At 50.1% G+C, this 16,613-nt stretch overlaps 1 protein-coding gene across 1 annotated transcript in view; it reads right to left on the bottom strand.

Annotated features, from left to right (window-relative positions):
- Nucleotides 1-16,613, bottom strand: part of Aldh1l1 (aldehyde dehydrogenase 1 family member L1) — a 47,422-nt gene that overhangs the window by 12,893 nt on the left and 17,916 nt on the right. Inside the window, exons 10-16 of the mRNA XM_048416683.3 lie at nt 15,344-15,491; nt 14,481-14,600; nt 12,777-12,904; nt 9,503-9,653; nt 7,946-8,016; nt 5,561-5,666; nt 3,034-3,121 (exon numbers count right to left, since the gene is read on the bottom strand). Coding sequence (XP_048272640.3) covers nt 3,034-3,121; nt 5,561-5,666; nt 7,946-8,016; nt 9,503-9,653; nt 12,777-12,904; nt 14,481-14,600; nt 15,344-15,491 — 812 coding nt within the window. The remainder of the gene's footprint in view (nt 1-3,033; nt 3,122-5,560; nt 5,667-7,945; nt 8,017-9,502; nt 9,654-12,776; nt 12,905-14,480; nt 14,601-15,343; nt 15,492-16,613) is intronic.

Raw genomic sequence — 16,613 nt, forward strand, 5'->3', positions numbered from 1 at the left:
GGGGTATGGGGTGTGATGGGGTGAGGGTGGGGAATGGGGGGGGCGAGGGGGTGGAGGCAAGAGCCAAGAATACAGTTACTCAAGATGCACATTCACTTCTCTTTCATATTTTAAGTGATTTAAAAGCAACCACAGAAAGTTTCATTGTTGTGCCTAAAGCAGACAGAAATAAGCCACTTTAGACACCAGTAACAGAAGCAGGGGAAGCAAACAAGAAAAGGTATGGCAGACAGACTCAGAGCCATGGGAGAGAAAAGGGGGGCAGACAAGATCTGCAGCAGTTCTCCCTCTTCACGTTATCAGACATGGAATGACAGACAGAAGCATCGGTAGCTATGTTAGTTGTCACAGAACTGCACACATTATCCATGTGTATATATACAAAAGGTAGCAGCACAAAAGTGCCAGAGGTGTGGGGGTATACAGAAGGTGACAACTAGTATTCAACAGTTAGCCTACCAGACATAACTCTATGATGGGAAGCTGCACTTGGAAAAGTCCGTGGGGTCACTGTCTGTAAATGACTGGTTTTTCCTACTGCTTGTGTGTTTATCTTGTGAATATATTCCATCTACTGGTCACACATATAGCTGTGGAGGGTCAGGAAGATGATTTCTGCTAAACTGTATAATTTCTGTATAGAAACAATACTAGGATATTTTTCATTATTCAGATTAACAAAGAAAAGTAATAGCATTCTCAGTCACAAAGGCAGCTAATTTTAGACTTCAGAACTAATTCAAACCAAACTGGTTGTCCCTAGAGATGAATATACAAGGACAAACTCCCAGGTGTTCATTGCTGACTCAGGATCAGGCATGAAGCAACGCTAGTAGACATAACCCCTTACAGTAACTGAATTCTGTACATACTCCTAACCTCAAGGTTCAGCCAATTAACTATTCAATGCTTAAGTCCTGAATTTCAATGTCACTTTCTTTCTGGGAACCCTGACCAGTCAGAGCTACGTGTTTACTCTACTCACTGCCCGGTCAGCATGACCACCCCAGCTGGAGAGAAACTGTGATCAGTATTGGCTCTGTTTCTTATTGTTTGCTGAAGAAGTGCTGTGTGGCCCTGAAAGTCTGATTCAAATTTGTCCAGAGGCTTTGGTGTAGAAGGAGAAATGTGAAACATGTGTGTGTGTGTGTGTGTGTGTGTGTGTGTGTGTGTGCTGAAAGGGAGCTGTAGCTGAATCTGCAGAGAGAGAGAGAGAGAGAGAGAGAGAGAGAGAGAGAGAGAGAGAGAGAGGTGAAGACATGTAGCAGAGTGGGTAGAGAGACACAGAAGATGTAGCTGAACAGAAGAGAGGTGTGTGTGTGTAGGAAGAAGTACATGGCTATGTGGAGAATGCAGCTGTGTGGAGAGAGATGTGGCTGTGCAAAGAAGTGTGAGGGTGTGTAGCTGTGTGGAGAATGCAATGTGTGAAAATAGATGTAACTATGTCTAGCGATGTGTGGCTGTGTAGTAGAGAGATGTATGTATGCACAGGGAGACATGTATCTGTATGTAAAGAGATGTAACTATGTATAGAGATGTATGTATGCACAGGGAGACATGTATCTGTATGTAAAGAGATGTAACTATGTATAGAGATGTATGTATGCACAGGGAGACATGTATCTGTATGTAAAGAGATGTAACTATGTCTAGAGATGTGTGGCTGTGTAGTAGAGAGATGTATGTATGCAAAGGAAGATATGTATCTGTATGTAAAGAGATGCAACTATGTCTAGAGATGTGTGGCTGTGTGGTAGAGAGACTGAGGTAGGAGAACTACTTGAGTTCAGGAGTTTGAGATAATCTTTAGTAACATAGCAAGATTCCATATAAAAATCTAAAATATGACACCGTTCAATAAAGCAGTAAGAGAGAGATTGACAGAGAGTAAAGAGAGAAGACAGAAAGTAAAAGGTAAAATGTCAAATCTAACTACAGCAAAATAGCATTAAACATAAATGGATTAAGCCATCTATCAAAAAGCAAAGAACAGAACTGGAGAGATGGTTCGGCAATTAAGAATACTTGCTGCTCTTCACAAGACCTGGGTTTGATCCTGGGCACCTACATCGCAGCTCACAATTGTCTGTAATTCCAGTCCCAGGGGATCCAACGTTCTCTTCTGGCCTCTAAAGGCCCTGCACACATGTGGTGCATAACATACACTCAGGTAAACATTCATACACATAAAATAAAAGCATTTTTTTCTTTTAAAATTAAAGAATACAAGACTGGAAGAAAGAACAACAGCCCCAGATTCGGTCACACATACTGTCCCATGGAGCATGTTTAAGATTCAAAGGTGTGAACAGGTTGAAAATAAACGTGTAGGCAAGAAAGGTCATGGAATCATAGGCACCTCTACCAACACCAGAGCAGGAGAAGGTACGGATTGCAGGGAAAGACAACGGAATCACAGTAAAAGGAGACAAAATGACAAAAGAATATCATCTACATCTCTGCCAACATGCATCTTTTTAAAGATTTATCTATTTATTCTGTATACAGTGTTCTGCTTTCATGCATGCCTACAGGCCAGAAGAGGGCACCAGATCTCACTATAGATGGTTGTGAGCCACCATGTGGTTGCTGGGAATTGAACTCAAGACCTCTGGAAGAGCAGTCAGTGTTCTTAACCTCTGAGCCATCTCTCCAGCCCCCTACCAACAGGTTTTGAATCTCCAGGATACAATTTTACCGATAAACTAGACCATTAAACTAAGAAGCTAACATAACGTTGCATCCCCAAGTGCTCTAAGCCTAGAACGTTCTACAGATGAATTCTCTTTTACGTCCAAAGGCAGACAATTCCCTAGCCACATAGATAATCCAGAGTGTAGATTAAACACTCAAGAACAAAACAGAAAGCATCCAGGGAGGTACTGAAAGTTAAGACCCGTCCAGGCATTGTGTCTCCCTAGTGCATCTCCTCCCACCACAGGGTCATCCTGGGCACCACCCTCCCAACACCACTCTGATCATGTGTGTGCCTTGATGCTCTAAACCCCAGCCCTTTCCCCAGGCCTGACTTACCTGATCCAGGGATGATGTTGACCACGCCCTTGGGAATGCCGGCCTTCAGTGTCAGCTCTGCAAACTTCAGGGCTGTGAGTGGGGTCACCTGAAGGGGGAACAGGGCGCAAGTCTGAGTGTGGGAGAGTTTGGATGTAGGGTGCAGCCGGCCCTCCCTTCATAGTCTTTCTCCCAGAAGCAGGAAGGGGGAGCAGTGCGTAGAACAGCAGGATGACCATAGGGAGGCCACGCTCATGGCCAACCATAGGCACTGCCCACCCAGCTAGCATCCCAGCCTCTCCCAGGAATGATGTAATCCCCAGCATGCTACACTCCCCTACTAGCAGCTCCTCAGCCAGGCTCAGACACTTTCCACCCCATGCTCGTCTCTTCTCAGTGCGTTTACACTGAGGCCTGAAGCAGCAGTGTTAGGGACAGGCTAGGAGCCCATCCACGGGGGCTCAGCTCCCCCAGCAAGGTGACCCTCAGCAGCCCCTCAGCATGAGACCAGCTTCTGCCACAGAACTGCAGGCACCAACCTATAGAGGAGATCCCTCATGAAACTGGACGGCCACAGGGCCCTGGTGACCAGCTCTCCATGCTTCTGTGTAATTCTGGCCTCCCTGTTGGCTTCCAGCCCTTCCAGTTCCTAACATTCATCCTTGCTTCTGGCTCCTGTAAACTGCTGGTTCAGTGGTTCTTCCAGTCAAAGTTAGGTCATTTCACATCCCCGATAGGACCCTGGCGGGGTGACTAGCTGTGACTCTGGGGTCTCAGACCTTGTCAGTGGCCTTTCTCAGGACAGAGTTTACCTAAGGGTGAGGATTACCTGAACCAAAACAAGGACCTAGATTTGCCTATAGCACCACACCCTTATCAGAGAATTAAGGTCTACCTTGGAGGGTTTTCATCAGCCTAAATAGGTTGGGGCATGTAAAAAGCTAATTTGTTGACTATGTTAGCCAGGGTTACATAGAGAGATCCTGTCTTAACAAAACCAAAAATAAGTAAATAAATAATAAACATACAATAAATATAGACAGAATTAACTTGGGGAAAGAAAACAAGGAAAGGCATTGCTGGGGATCTGGCCTATGTGGAAAGGGGGAAGACTGGTGGCCTAGGGTCTCCAAAGCTCACAGCTCCATCCTCAGGACAGAGAAACTGGGTGTGCTGGCCCATGCCCGGAGTCCCAGCAGTCAGCAGTGGAAAGAGGAGGAGCTGAAAATTTTCCTCAGCAACATAGCATGTAGAAACTAGCCTGGGCAAAAGGAGACCTGCTAAAAGGTAATTTTTTTTTAAAAAAAAAAAAGCAAAGAAAAAAATAGAGCCAGGTGAGCACCCACTTGAGCTGGAGTCTCTCTCTCTCTCTCTCTCTCTCTCTCTCTCTCTCTCTCTCTCTCTCTGTGTGTGTGTGTGTGAGAGAGAGGGGGGGGGAGACAGACAGACAGACAGACAGACAGACAGACAGACAGACAGACTTGAGACAGAGGCCAGAAGAAAGTGTAGGAGCCTCTAGAACTGCCTGAGGTGGTTTCTGGGAAGTGGACCCAGGACCCCTGGAAGAGCAGCAAATGTTTTTAAAAACTGTTGCTCTACCTCACAGCACAACTGTCTTTTCGTCCTCTGGTGTCTAATTTTCAGAGGACAGGTTTGTTTGTTTGTTTATTTATTTATTTATTTTGACCCAAGTGCAATCTTCTTAAACAAACCACTATGAAAAGATATTTCCAAAAATAAAATACAAATGGGAAGTTTTAACTGTCCAATTACTTCTGTAATTCAATCTAACTATATTTAGCCTGAGAAACGGGAAACTAAAGGGAACCAAACAAAAATAAAAAATCAAATCGATGAGTGAAAAGCCGGAGGAGAGTGGACCCCGGCACACACGGTCTAGGACCTTCAGTGTTTCCTATGCTGCTGCCCTCCAGGCTTCAAAGACCTGGAGGGCCACTGGCCACTCCTAAGATGACACCTGGTGTCCGGTTCCTCCAGGAGGCAGCAGTGAATGAATGGCTATCAGTGCAGAGATGAAACTGAGGTTAAGCATGCTGTCATCACGCGTGGCAGGGCACCTGTGACCCATGAAATCCCAGGTCTACTGGCCTATCATTTGTAGCCTAGCTGGAAGGTTCCTAAACATCTTTGCCCACACTACCTCCTTCTAGGACTTCTCATTTCTGAAGCCAGAAAGAGACAATGAACCAAGTTTACTGGCACCATTGGTCTGCTCTGAGCACGGGACAGGCAAGGGACACAAAACAAGATCCAGGGTGTAGATCCAGAGTGGATGCAGAAACTCTGTCCTCTGCCCACTGAGCAGGGACATGTGACAGCCCCATCTCCAGGGCTCCATTAGCAGTAGCTGGTCGGTCCTCTCCACCATCTAGTACCATCCCTGATACGTATTTCCATCCGTGGTAAGCTGAGTTTTAAGAGCCAGCTCCTAGCAGCAGTGTGGTGTAGGCTAAGGGTCCCCTGTCTCCTGACAGAGTGAGCTCCCCATCGCCGTCATGGGCCGCAAGCTGGTAGAGAATGTGCTTACCTGGGCAGGCTTGATCACCACAGTGTTCCCAGCAGCCAAGCAGGCTGCGGTCTTCCAGGACAGCATCATCAAGGGATAGTTCCAGGGGATGACAATGCCACAGACCCTGCAAATAACAGCAGAGGGTATTTGTCCCTCCTCAGCCAAGCTGCCCAGAGTGGACTGCCCAGCTGTCGCTGTCAAAGCCAGGATTTCCAGGAAAGGCAATGGCCCTGCTGAGGCAGCCCATCCCTCCAATACTGCTGGCTGGGGCGAGGTCAGTGTCTAGGGAGGAAGGGAAGCAGGGTGCGGGAACAGGGAGCAGACACAGGTGTGCACTCAGGTCAGGAGGTCATAAGATGGACCAGCAGGGCCCGGGACATGGTCCTTCTAAGCGTCAGGTTGGAGGCCAATCCACCAAGAGGAAAAGACGGGGCCTGTGCAGGACGTCTGGGGAGGTCAGACACCCTTAAGAAACTCTGGCTTGGTGTGTGAGCCTCACACTCAGGCCAGTGTGACTTGGGTGTGTGGTAGGGAGCAGGCATGCTGGTCACAGCTTACTCCTGTGTGGCTCTGCCTCTCTGGGCTCCTGGGTCACCATCACTACCATCAAGGGACCAGAAAGGAGACTTCTTAATTGGGCCCAGGTATTGAGAAAGCACATGCAGAGGCCGGTGGGAAGGGTGTGCGGTATCTTAAGGGAGGCATGGTAGGTGTCAGCCAGAGCCCGCATGGAACAGGGTCAACTGGGAGTCTGCACATTACCCTGGGAGTGGAAAAGCTGCATCCCTTTGCCCAGCATATACCCAGCATAATAGAGGGTCTAGGTGGGTGACAGAGGCTGCTGGATCGTGGCTATGGGGAGAAGCAGGGCTTTAGGGAACCCAACTAAGGGAAATGTCAGAAGAGTCCCCCTGCCATAGGGTAGTTATGCCCCCCTTCACAAACCCACACACCCAGACTCACAAAGGAAATGTGGCATAGCCATAGTGATGGAGAGGTCAGGGTGATAGTTATGTAAGAAATGCCGAAGGCTGTCAGCAGCCAGCAGCCACTAGCCACGTGAAATTTGGATTTCACGTGTCCCCATGTGCTGAAGGGTCCCTGGCTGCCATGAGATGATCTGCTTCCTATGCCATGTGCTTTTGCGATGATGCTGGGTGGTCACAGGCCTGAAGCCATGGGACCAAGCGGCCATGTGCCTTTACCATGGGAACAGCAAAGCCTTCCCCTCGTCTGCGCATAAAACATTGACAGCATGTGCACAAATATGAATTATAGCTTCCCCGTCTAGGACATTTACCCCTGCGGTCAGTCCCCTACAGAGACCTTCCCCCTCACTGAGATGAACTAAAACCCACCTTCTTATTCGGCTGCATATCATAAACCCAGCTCCTCAATTCAGATGTATGAAATAAGTACACTGAGTTTCCGGTCTACTGTTGGCAAGTCTACATCAGGACACAAGACCTACCCAATCCCAGCCTTTTTGTATGTGTGCTATCATTTCTTCATTCTGTTACCCAAATCAGGTTAATGTCTAAGCCATGGCAACTCTTAGTGGCTACTCTGGGTGGGAGGCCTCTTACCTTTGGCTCACGCAGTGATCCTAGCTGCCCTGCAGGATCTGAGTCCTCCCTCCCTTTTCCTTCCCTCCCACTTCCGGGCTTCAGGAGAATGTGTTAAGACCATGGCAGTTGGTTTTTGATAGAGCCCCTGTTCCTACAGAGCCATATGCGGGCTCCTAAGTCCCCCATACACCTGTGAGGGGTCCCCATGCTTATGACACGAGGAGTCTGGATACGTATGGTCAAGGTGTCCCACCATGCCTTCTCTTTTCCTCTGTGCCTTGGGGTCCTCCGCGTGTGAGATGAGACGCTGAGGGCCAGGTTCCTCTGCAATCTGCTTCTGCATTTGCCCTACTGAGCTCTGTCCCGCACCATTGCCATGGTTAACCTTGGCTCTCCATTTGAGTAGACCGAGAAATACTTAGGAGACTGGCTAAGCCACACTTCGAGGAGTCTTTGGGAACTGAGAAGGGAAGCCGCTCCCTGAATGTGGGTGGCAGCATCCACTAGGCTGGGGGGCTGTGCTATGTGGGACTCCTGTTCTGAGCCTTCCAGCTGCTCAGAGTGGCTCTTGTCTCCCTGGCCTTCCAGCTTGCAGGTGGCCTTGTGGCTAGGGAAACTAACAGTGGAGGTCAAGATATAGCTCCCTGTTTACCGTCATGGCTCAGACTGACAGTTACTGTACATTTAAATAAAAGACAGAGACTACAGCAGTGCCCGACAGAGCAGGCACTTTAGACATGTACGGATATACACAGGGATACTACCAGCTGCAAGCAGGTGTGTGGCATCCCAGAACACACCTTGTCACCCTATGTCACTGTGCCTTGTCACTCACCCAACAGGTTCTTTCCTGGTCAAGGTCAGGTTGCGGTTGGGTCTAGCCTGGTTGATGGGGATGGTGGCACCCTAGAAGAAACACGGCAGCGTCACTGGGGTGGGGGTGGGGTCAGCCAGTCCCTGCAGGAGACCCAGGAGACCCAGGGTCTTGTTTGGGCACTGACTGTCCCATGAGGAGCTGGGTGGGAGGCCTGAGCTGCCGGCTTACACTTGACAGGGACATGGTAGGGGTTCAGAGGCATCAGGCTGGGCACCCAGAGGAGCAAAGCAACAGTTCCTCGTCAGGAACAGTCCTTGGGCAGAAAGCAAGACTGAGGAGGCCCCTGGAGGCCAGCCTGCCCTTAGAACCAGGGGGCCCAAGGAGAGGTGGCTACAGAGGAGTCACAGGAGACAGGATGGGGATGATGACCGGTAGTCCACCTCTCACGTGACCACCATGCTTCATAGTTCTCAGCTCCTAGCGGGAGAAGAGCCTTGAGCCGTCCTCTCCCTGGGGAACTCCCCAAGATGGTGTGCTTGATCCCAAGGCAGGGTATGTATAAGGTCTCCCAGGGGACTTCAGGAGGTAAGGGGAGCATGCATGGGCCTAGAGGTTCCACAGGAACTCCTAGGACCACATTCCACGGTTATAAGACAGTGGCAGAGGGCTAGAGAGATGGCTCAGCGGTTAAGAGCACTGGCTGTTCCTCCAGAGGTCCTGAGTTCAATTCCCAGCAACCATATGGTGGCTCACAACCATCTGTAATGAGATCTGGCGCCATCTTCTGGCATAGGGCATATATGCAGGCAGAATGTTGTGTACATAATAAATAAATAAATAAATCTTAAAAAGAAAGACAGTGGCAGAGACCCAAAACTCACAGATGACGTGTCACTGGAAGATGGAGGCCTCAGGCCAGGACTAGGGGGAGAGGCCCTTGCCTGTAGCCAGCACAGACAGGGCCCCTGTAATCCCCAAAACAAGACTCTGGCAACACCTGAATGGTCGTGGAAACAAACCTCCCTCGGAGCCTCAAGGTGAGGCCCAGCCTTTCCATGCACTTGCCATAGCTGGATTTTATTAGCTGCATGCTAAGGGCTTGTTCCCCAAAAGGGGAAGTACTAGGTAGAGAAATTCTTAAGAAGTGGGGCCTAGCTGCTGGAGGTTAGGTCTTGGGGGTGTCCTTCAAGGAGCTAGTCAACTCCCCACCCCATATCCCCCTCTTTGGCTCTGTCACTCACTCTTGTAGCCTGATGTGTGCCGACAGTCAACAGACTGGGCCTGGGGACCTTCCAAACCGTGAGCCAAAATTTACCCATTCATTTTACAAGCTGACTCTCTAGGTATTCCTTGCTGCGACAGAACGCTGGGGCATACTGTGAGGCCCTGGTACGAAACTGGCCAAGTCTGCTGGGCTCTCACCTGCAGAATCGTGAGTTGCCCATGCTGTAAGCCGCCACCATGGTAGCTGTTTGGCAGCGTGCTTGGCAGGACACCACCCTTCCTGCCACCTCCCCTGGAACCTGCCTGCACACACAGGCATGCACACACTGGAGACGGGAGCCCAAACCCCACCTGGATTTTGTCACACCAGCCAGCAAAGTAGCGGAAAGTCTGGATGGACATGCCCACATGCGTCTTCAGGGCCAGTGTGTAGACAGCGCCTGCGTCCAGGGCCTCGATGGTGGCTAGCTCTTCCTGGTGCTGCTCCATGAGATCCGCCAACCTGGCCGACGTCAAGAGAAGGGCGGGAGACTGGCTTAGGTGTGCCATCATCTTAGCTGCTCTCCAGTGCCATTTCTTATGGAGTAGAGGACTCTGCCCTTCACTACCAGAACTGTCATTCATATGAACTGGACTCACCTTTCCCATCTGTAAGATGGGAAAATAAGGTCTACCTTTCTGGATGGGTGTGAGACTGGCACCCTCTGTCTCCTTCCTTTCCTCTCCCTATAGACTGACAACGTTACAATGTCCCCACGAAGTTGCTCTGAAGAGGTATTCATGTGCCTGTGGCTAACAGCCAAGAGACCACTGTCCTTCCTGTTTTTGATAGCTTCAAAAGAGAGAAAGTAATCCAACCTGATGGGTAGCTCAACTCAGTCATGTCCCTGAGGCTGAGGTCTGGAGGCTGAGGTGGCCCCAGCCTTGTAAGTAAGAGACATAAGTGGGGAAGGCGCCTTTTGGGCTATTGTGAGTCTGTGTTCATCAGCACCTGGCTACTCTGCTTCTGATGGCCACTGTGAGCAGCCTGGGGTTTATAATGCTGTCTCTTCACTGACAGGAGGGTGTCCCGTAAGGCTTCAGTCTGGCAGAGGCACTGACCAAAGTTGGTAGGGCAATTTCTACCCTGCCCCTTCTGCGCAGTTGGCCGTTCCTGACAGATGCCGACATCCTCCTGCAGCCACCCTCTTCGCTCAGACAAAGCCACAGTCTATGTGTGGTAGGGTCTCCCTGAGATCCTACACCAAGTTCATTTCAGGGCTCCAGCTTCCTGCCCCTTCCTGCTAGCCTTGTCTGTTGCTCAGGTGACCCAGGCCTCCGACCTCAGGACCCTGGCCAGGGGCACTACATCAAGCCTGGGGCTACTCTGCAGCTGCTTCTCCAGAAGGACTGTCCTGCCCGCCCCAGGCCTGCCCAGCTGGGCTAGACTGAGCACACACACATCAGGGATCGCTAGAGACGGGGTCTGAGCTTCCTCTTAATACTGGCACTGCTACCATGAGGAAGCATGGGTTATTATAATAGTGGCCACCAGGCGGCAGCAGATCACCTCAGTGAGGATGCTTCCAGGTCTTAAAAGCCCAAGGAAGTCTGGATGTCTCACAGCTGGTGACCAATGCCAGGTCTGGGAACCATGGGGTCACTAGCTGACTCTTCCCTAAAATCTATGGCTTCTTCAGGACTTCTTCATCTGGGACTTACAACAGAGATTTCCCCCTTTGCTGTACCCACTTCATCTATCGCTTCTACTGCTGTGGGTTTTTTTTTTTTTCTTGTAAGACTTACTTATTTTTATTTTATGTGTATGTTTGCCTGCAAGCACCATGTGTGTACAGTGCCTTCAGAGGCCAGAAGAAGGCACCAGACCCCTGGAATCAGAGTTACAGATGGTTGTGAGCTGCCATACGGGCTCTGGGAAGTGAACTGGGGTCTTTTGCAAGAGCAGCATGTGCTTTTAATGGTAGGGCCATCTGTCTGACTCTATTTCTGTACCTTTATAAATGTCTTGGTTTATGGCTTTCTGTTGTGGTGTAGCTGCAATACCTTATGAAGAGATCAGTGCATAAACCACTTGCTGTACAAGTATGAGGACCTTAGTTCAGATCCCGGCATGCTTGAGGTGAGGTGGGATCCCAGTATGAGGTGAGGTGGGATCCCAGCTTGAGGTGAGGTGGGATCCCGGCACGAGGTGAGGTGGGATCCCGGCATGACTGAGGTGAAATGAGAGGCAGAAACAGGAGAGTTCCCAGCAGCTCGGGAGCCAGCTAGTCTGGCATATGCAACCACGAAATAACAAGAGACCGTGTCTCAAACAAGGCAGAAGACCAGGACTAGCACTTGTGGTTGCCCTCTGACCTGCACCCACAGACACATCACACTCAGGAACATGCACAGACACTAACATACACATACATACACAAACATTTTTAAAAATTCATGGAACTGCTTTCACGTTGGAACATGTTATCTGGGGTATCTGGATGCATGTTCCCCATGATCACCCCTGTTAGCCCTCTTGTCCCTTTGGAAATGACAGATATATTTTGTATCAACAAGAGGGACCCTGAGTCCCCACACCATGGCCCATGGCTCTAGGGGCACAGGGTTTCATCGTGGCTCCTTCAGACTTGCATCCTTTGGTCACAAGGTCAAACGACCAGAACTGCAAGACTTAGCTGGCACCACAGGGAGAGAGAGGCCCCTTCCTCTTATTAAAGAGCATTACGAGGAAGATGTGGGCCTGCACGATGGCTGAGCAGCTAAGAGCCTTGCTGAGCAAACTGATAACCTGGGTTTGATCTCTGGGAGCCATGGTAAAAACTGACTCTGGAAAGCTGTCCTCTGACCTCCAGGTGCACACTGTGGTTTAAGTATGCACACACATACACATACAACCCAACAAACAAATACCATACACATCATACAACACCACATATCATATACATACATACACACCACACACATACCATAATATCATACAATACCACGCACATCATACATACATACACACATACCATACATACCATACAATACCACGCACATCACATACATACATACACACATGCACACCACACCCACACAGCACACATATCATACACACTATACACTCACACCACACCACATACACACCATACAGATCATACATATCATACAACACTAACAACACTACGCACATCACATAAATAAACAGCACACACTACACATACCATACACCACACACACACACACACACACACACACCATACACCACACACTATAATAATAGCAACAGTTTTTAAAAATCCTGAAAGAGGAGCTGGCACCAGGCAGTCCCAGCTGTAGCAGCCAGGCTGAGCAGCAAGAGGCAGATAGGACCCGGCACATCTCCCCGTTGTTGCCCTCGGCTGGCAGGGGGCCCCAGTCCTTGCTGGTTCACATCTGAGCCTCTCAGGCACCCCAGCCTGTAGCTCCCCTGGAATGCAGCTTCCTACCCCAGCACCTTTCCTTTAAGATCACAGCTGGCTGTGGACACCTCGCCTGCCTCTTCCACAAGACATCTCCTAAGCCTTAGGCTGCAGTGCCCAGACCACTTCCACTGGTGGGTCCCACCCTGCCCCTGCCCCTCCAGGTGCTCCCGAGCTCTCACCTGTACAGGAGCCGGCCCCGGTCACGTGCGTTTATCTTCCCCCACAGTCCATTCTCAAAGGCCTCCTTCGCTGCCGCCACTGCCTTGTCAACATCACTCGCCTGGGCAAGGGACACCTGGCAGATGACCTGTGGAAGGAACAGAGACATGACAGCCTCTTCTGGCTCCTGCCTCATCCGGGGCTACCCAGAGGCAGGGTCCCCTCCTTCTCACATCAGCATGGAGCCCAGTGGGGATGACAGCCCAGCCACATCTGAGGAGCCCTGGCAGTCTAGCGCTGTTCACATGGGAAGCCGAGATCCACTGGCGCAGTGAGCTGAGCCAGAGAGGCTTCTACACAGCAGGATTCTCGATCCGTGTCCCAGTTCCTTTCCTGGCCTGATAGGTACTGCGGGATGTGGCAGTAGCCAAGGGGAGTCGGAAGGACTGGGCAGAGGATGAGGCGGCATCTCCTTGTAGGCGCCCATGAACAGCTTTGGCATTCTCACCCAAGGCCCTGGAGCCTGGCAGAGGCCTGTCCACGTCACACTTGCAAGGTTGGCACTCCGAGGGCACCATCCATCCTATCTGCCCCTTGGGATTCACTTTGTCAACTTCCCCCAAATGATCCATTTTAAGCTGCCCAAAATGTGGGACTGAGTGGGTACCAGCAGACGGAAAGTCATCCCTGTGTCAGGTCTCATCAAGGAGAGCCTCAGGTATGTGGCCTTTTGTGTGGTGTAGCAGACGCAGTTGGTCATGATATGAGAGAGTCACGGTCAAGAATGTCTGGCAAACACAGTGTTATATCTCCTCCATTGCCGGTGGCAGTGCAAACTGATACAGCCCCTTTGGATATCAACTTCTCAGAAAACCAGGAAACAACCTTCCTCAAGACCCAGCAATACCACTTTTGGGTATATATCCAAAGAATGCTCAATTGTACCACAAGGACATGTGCTCAATTATGTTCATGGCAGCATTGTTTGTCATAGCCAGAACCTGGAAACAACCTAAATGCCCCTCGACCAAAGAATGGATAAGGAAAATGTGGTACATTTACACAATGGAGTACTACACAGCAGAAAATAATAATGACATTCTGAAATTTGCAGGCAAATGGATGGTTCTAGAAAACATCATATTGAATGACGTAACCCAGACTCAGAAAGACAAAAATCATATGTACTCACTCATAGACTTTTAGACACAGAGAAAAAAAAACTAGCCTACAATTCACAATCCCAGAGAACCTAGACAACAATGAGGACCCTAAGAGAAACATACATGAATCTAATCTACATGGGAAGTAGAAAAAGACAAGATCTCCTGAGTAAATTGGGAGCATGGAGACCATGGGAGAGGGTAGAAGGGGAGGGCAGCGGAAAAAAATGTATATCTCAATAAAAAAAGAAAAAAACCAGTGTTATATTTGAAGAAGACTTTGCTGATAGTGCCCTCCATGCAAGAGGGACAGCCGCACCACGGAGGGGAGTGACGGCTCTTAAACATCCTCAGTCTCTAAAGCATATTCTGGCTCTTCAGTGCTTTCCTGCCTCCTCTCACCCCTTCCCTCCTTGCCCTGCTCTCCTCCATTCCTGTGACCTAGGTTGGGACCTTTCATGTCTGTAACAAAGACACACACATCCAAGCACAGACCCCCGGTCCGTGCATTAGAAGCCAGGTGGGAGGGGGTGGGAAGGGTGGGTTGCGGCATGCACTCACACTTCCGTCTGTCGGATTGACGGTATCATAGGTCTTGGAGCCCTCGGCATCCACGAACTCGCCCCCGATGAAGAGTTGGTAGGGCATCTGGACAGTCAGCTTCTTCACTGTCTTTTCCACCTGGGAAGGAAGCTCGGTTACAGCGGACCCCACACAGGCTTGGTTATGGTGGATCCCCCACACATAGGCTTCTGTGACAGGCACACACCCAGGGACACACAGAGGGATGTACAGCCGACCACGTGAAGGCTGAGGCTTCTAGACAGTGGGGCCACCGAGCGGTACCGACTCGGGCAGTGTCAGGGCTGGAGGCCACCTCTGCCTGGTCCTCATGTGACACTGGGCGAGGTGTGTGGGGTTCTGGGTGGTAGTTTGCTAAGGGTGGCAAGGCCCTTTCACCCTCAGACATGGTGCCTTTCACTACCACATTGACTTCTCCACTCTGAACACCACAGACACCAACCCCATCCTGAAATCTGTTCCCTAGCTGTTTGTCCACTGTCCTAAAGGTGACCTGATATCCACCGTGGCCACCTGTACTTCCCCAGTTGTTGTTCCGAATCACCAGTGAACAAAGCACCCAGAAGCCCACTCCTCTGGGTCTGCTAGACTGCCCAGCTACCCTCAGGGAGACTGTTCAAGATCTTTTACATAAAGGGATTCACAACCACTGTGGCTCACTTCGCTCTGCACAAGCTGCATGCACAGGGTTGCCTGCCCTCCTCTCCTCTCCAGCCCTCTAGAGCTTTGCGATGTGGGATTTGCCTACGCTCTGTGCACTGGACAGCAGTAGTCTCTGCGGAAGATGTTACCCAGGGCTGGTGAAGCAGGAGGGGGAGCGCCAGGCCCAGGGCAACACTCACGTAGTTAATGACACACTGGTCCTCTTCGTCTTCCCCTCTCAGCTTCCTCACTAGGAGCTGGACGAAGTCCTTAAAGGTGGTAGCCATATAAACATCTTCATTCTCTAACTCCACCCCATCACACAGCTCCTTCACCTCCTCCACCAGCCTGAGGGGAAGAAAAGAAGGATGGAGAGCGGAGCAGAGCTTCAGCAGACCCTTGTGGATCCCCTATAAGTGGAGGTAGTCTGAACAGTCACTTAGTGGGGTTCATGAGCCTGGAACTAGGGTGCAGACCCAGGCGCTGGGTTCAGAAGGTCTCAGTTTCAATCTCTCTCCTCTCTCTCTCTCTCTCTCTCTCTCTCTCTCTCTCTCTCTCTCTCTCTCCTCTCTCCTCTCTCCTCTCTCCTCTCTCCTCTCTCCTCTCTCCTCTCTCCTCTCTCCTCTCTCCTCTCTCCTCTCTCCTCTCTCCTCTCTCCTCTCTCTCTCTCTCTCTCTCTCTCTCTCTCTGTCGGGCACCAGCCATTGATGCTGAACAAAGGGCTGACTCATCTGAGTTTTCGATTTTATCTTCCACAAAGCAGAAACAATAACAGAACAGCCTCCCTCCCTCAAATTTTGTTGTGTCTCTATGAGACAACAAACACACTGAATGACAGCTGACAACTAATAGATTATTAATGACCATTGTTTGGGAGACAGTATGTCCAAATCAAGTAGATGATAAAGGACTTGGGCTCCAAATATTTAGAGAACTTGCACACCCAATCCTTGGAAAGCAAAGACCAGTTAGAAGGAAGCTGAAGCCCAGAGGGATTTGACCAGAGCAGCAGTGTGGGGCAGATACAAACCTGGCGAGGTGTTCGACACCATTAGGCAATGTGAACAACAAGGAGTCAAAGCGAGGCAGAGTGTTTCAAAAGAAAAGGCGTGGCCAGGATGCAGCTGGGGTGGGCTGAGCACTTGATCTACTTTAGGCCTTGGGTTCCATACTCAGCATCACAGGTTGCTGGTTAGTTTCTGTTTGTTTTTTGTCAATTTGACACAAACTACATTTGTAGTGGTTTCAATGAGATGCCCCCAATAGTCTCAGGCATCTGAATACTTGGTCCCCAGTTGGTGGAGCTATTTGGGGAAGGCTAGGAAGTGTGGCTTTGCTGAAGAAGGCGTGTCACCAGAGGTAAGCTTTGAGGTTTTAAAAGACTCTAGCCTTCTCTACTTCCTGTTTGTGGTTTGAGGTGTGAGCTCTCCACTGTTACTGCCACCATGCCTCTGTGCAACCACCATGGAC

Source organism: Myodes glareolus, chromosome 6 (genome assembly GCF_982192425.1).
Source record: "Myodes glareolus chromosome 6, mMyoGla1.1, whole genome shotgun sequence".
Taxonomy (NCBI): domain Eukaryota; kingdom Metazoa; phylum Chordata; class Mammalia; order Rodentia; family Cricetidae; genus Myodes; species Myodes glareolus.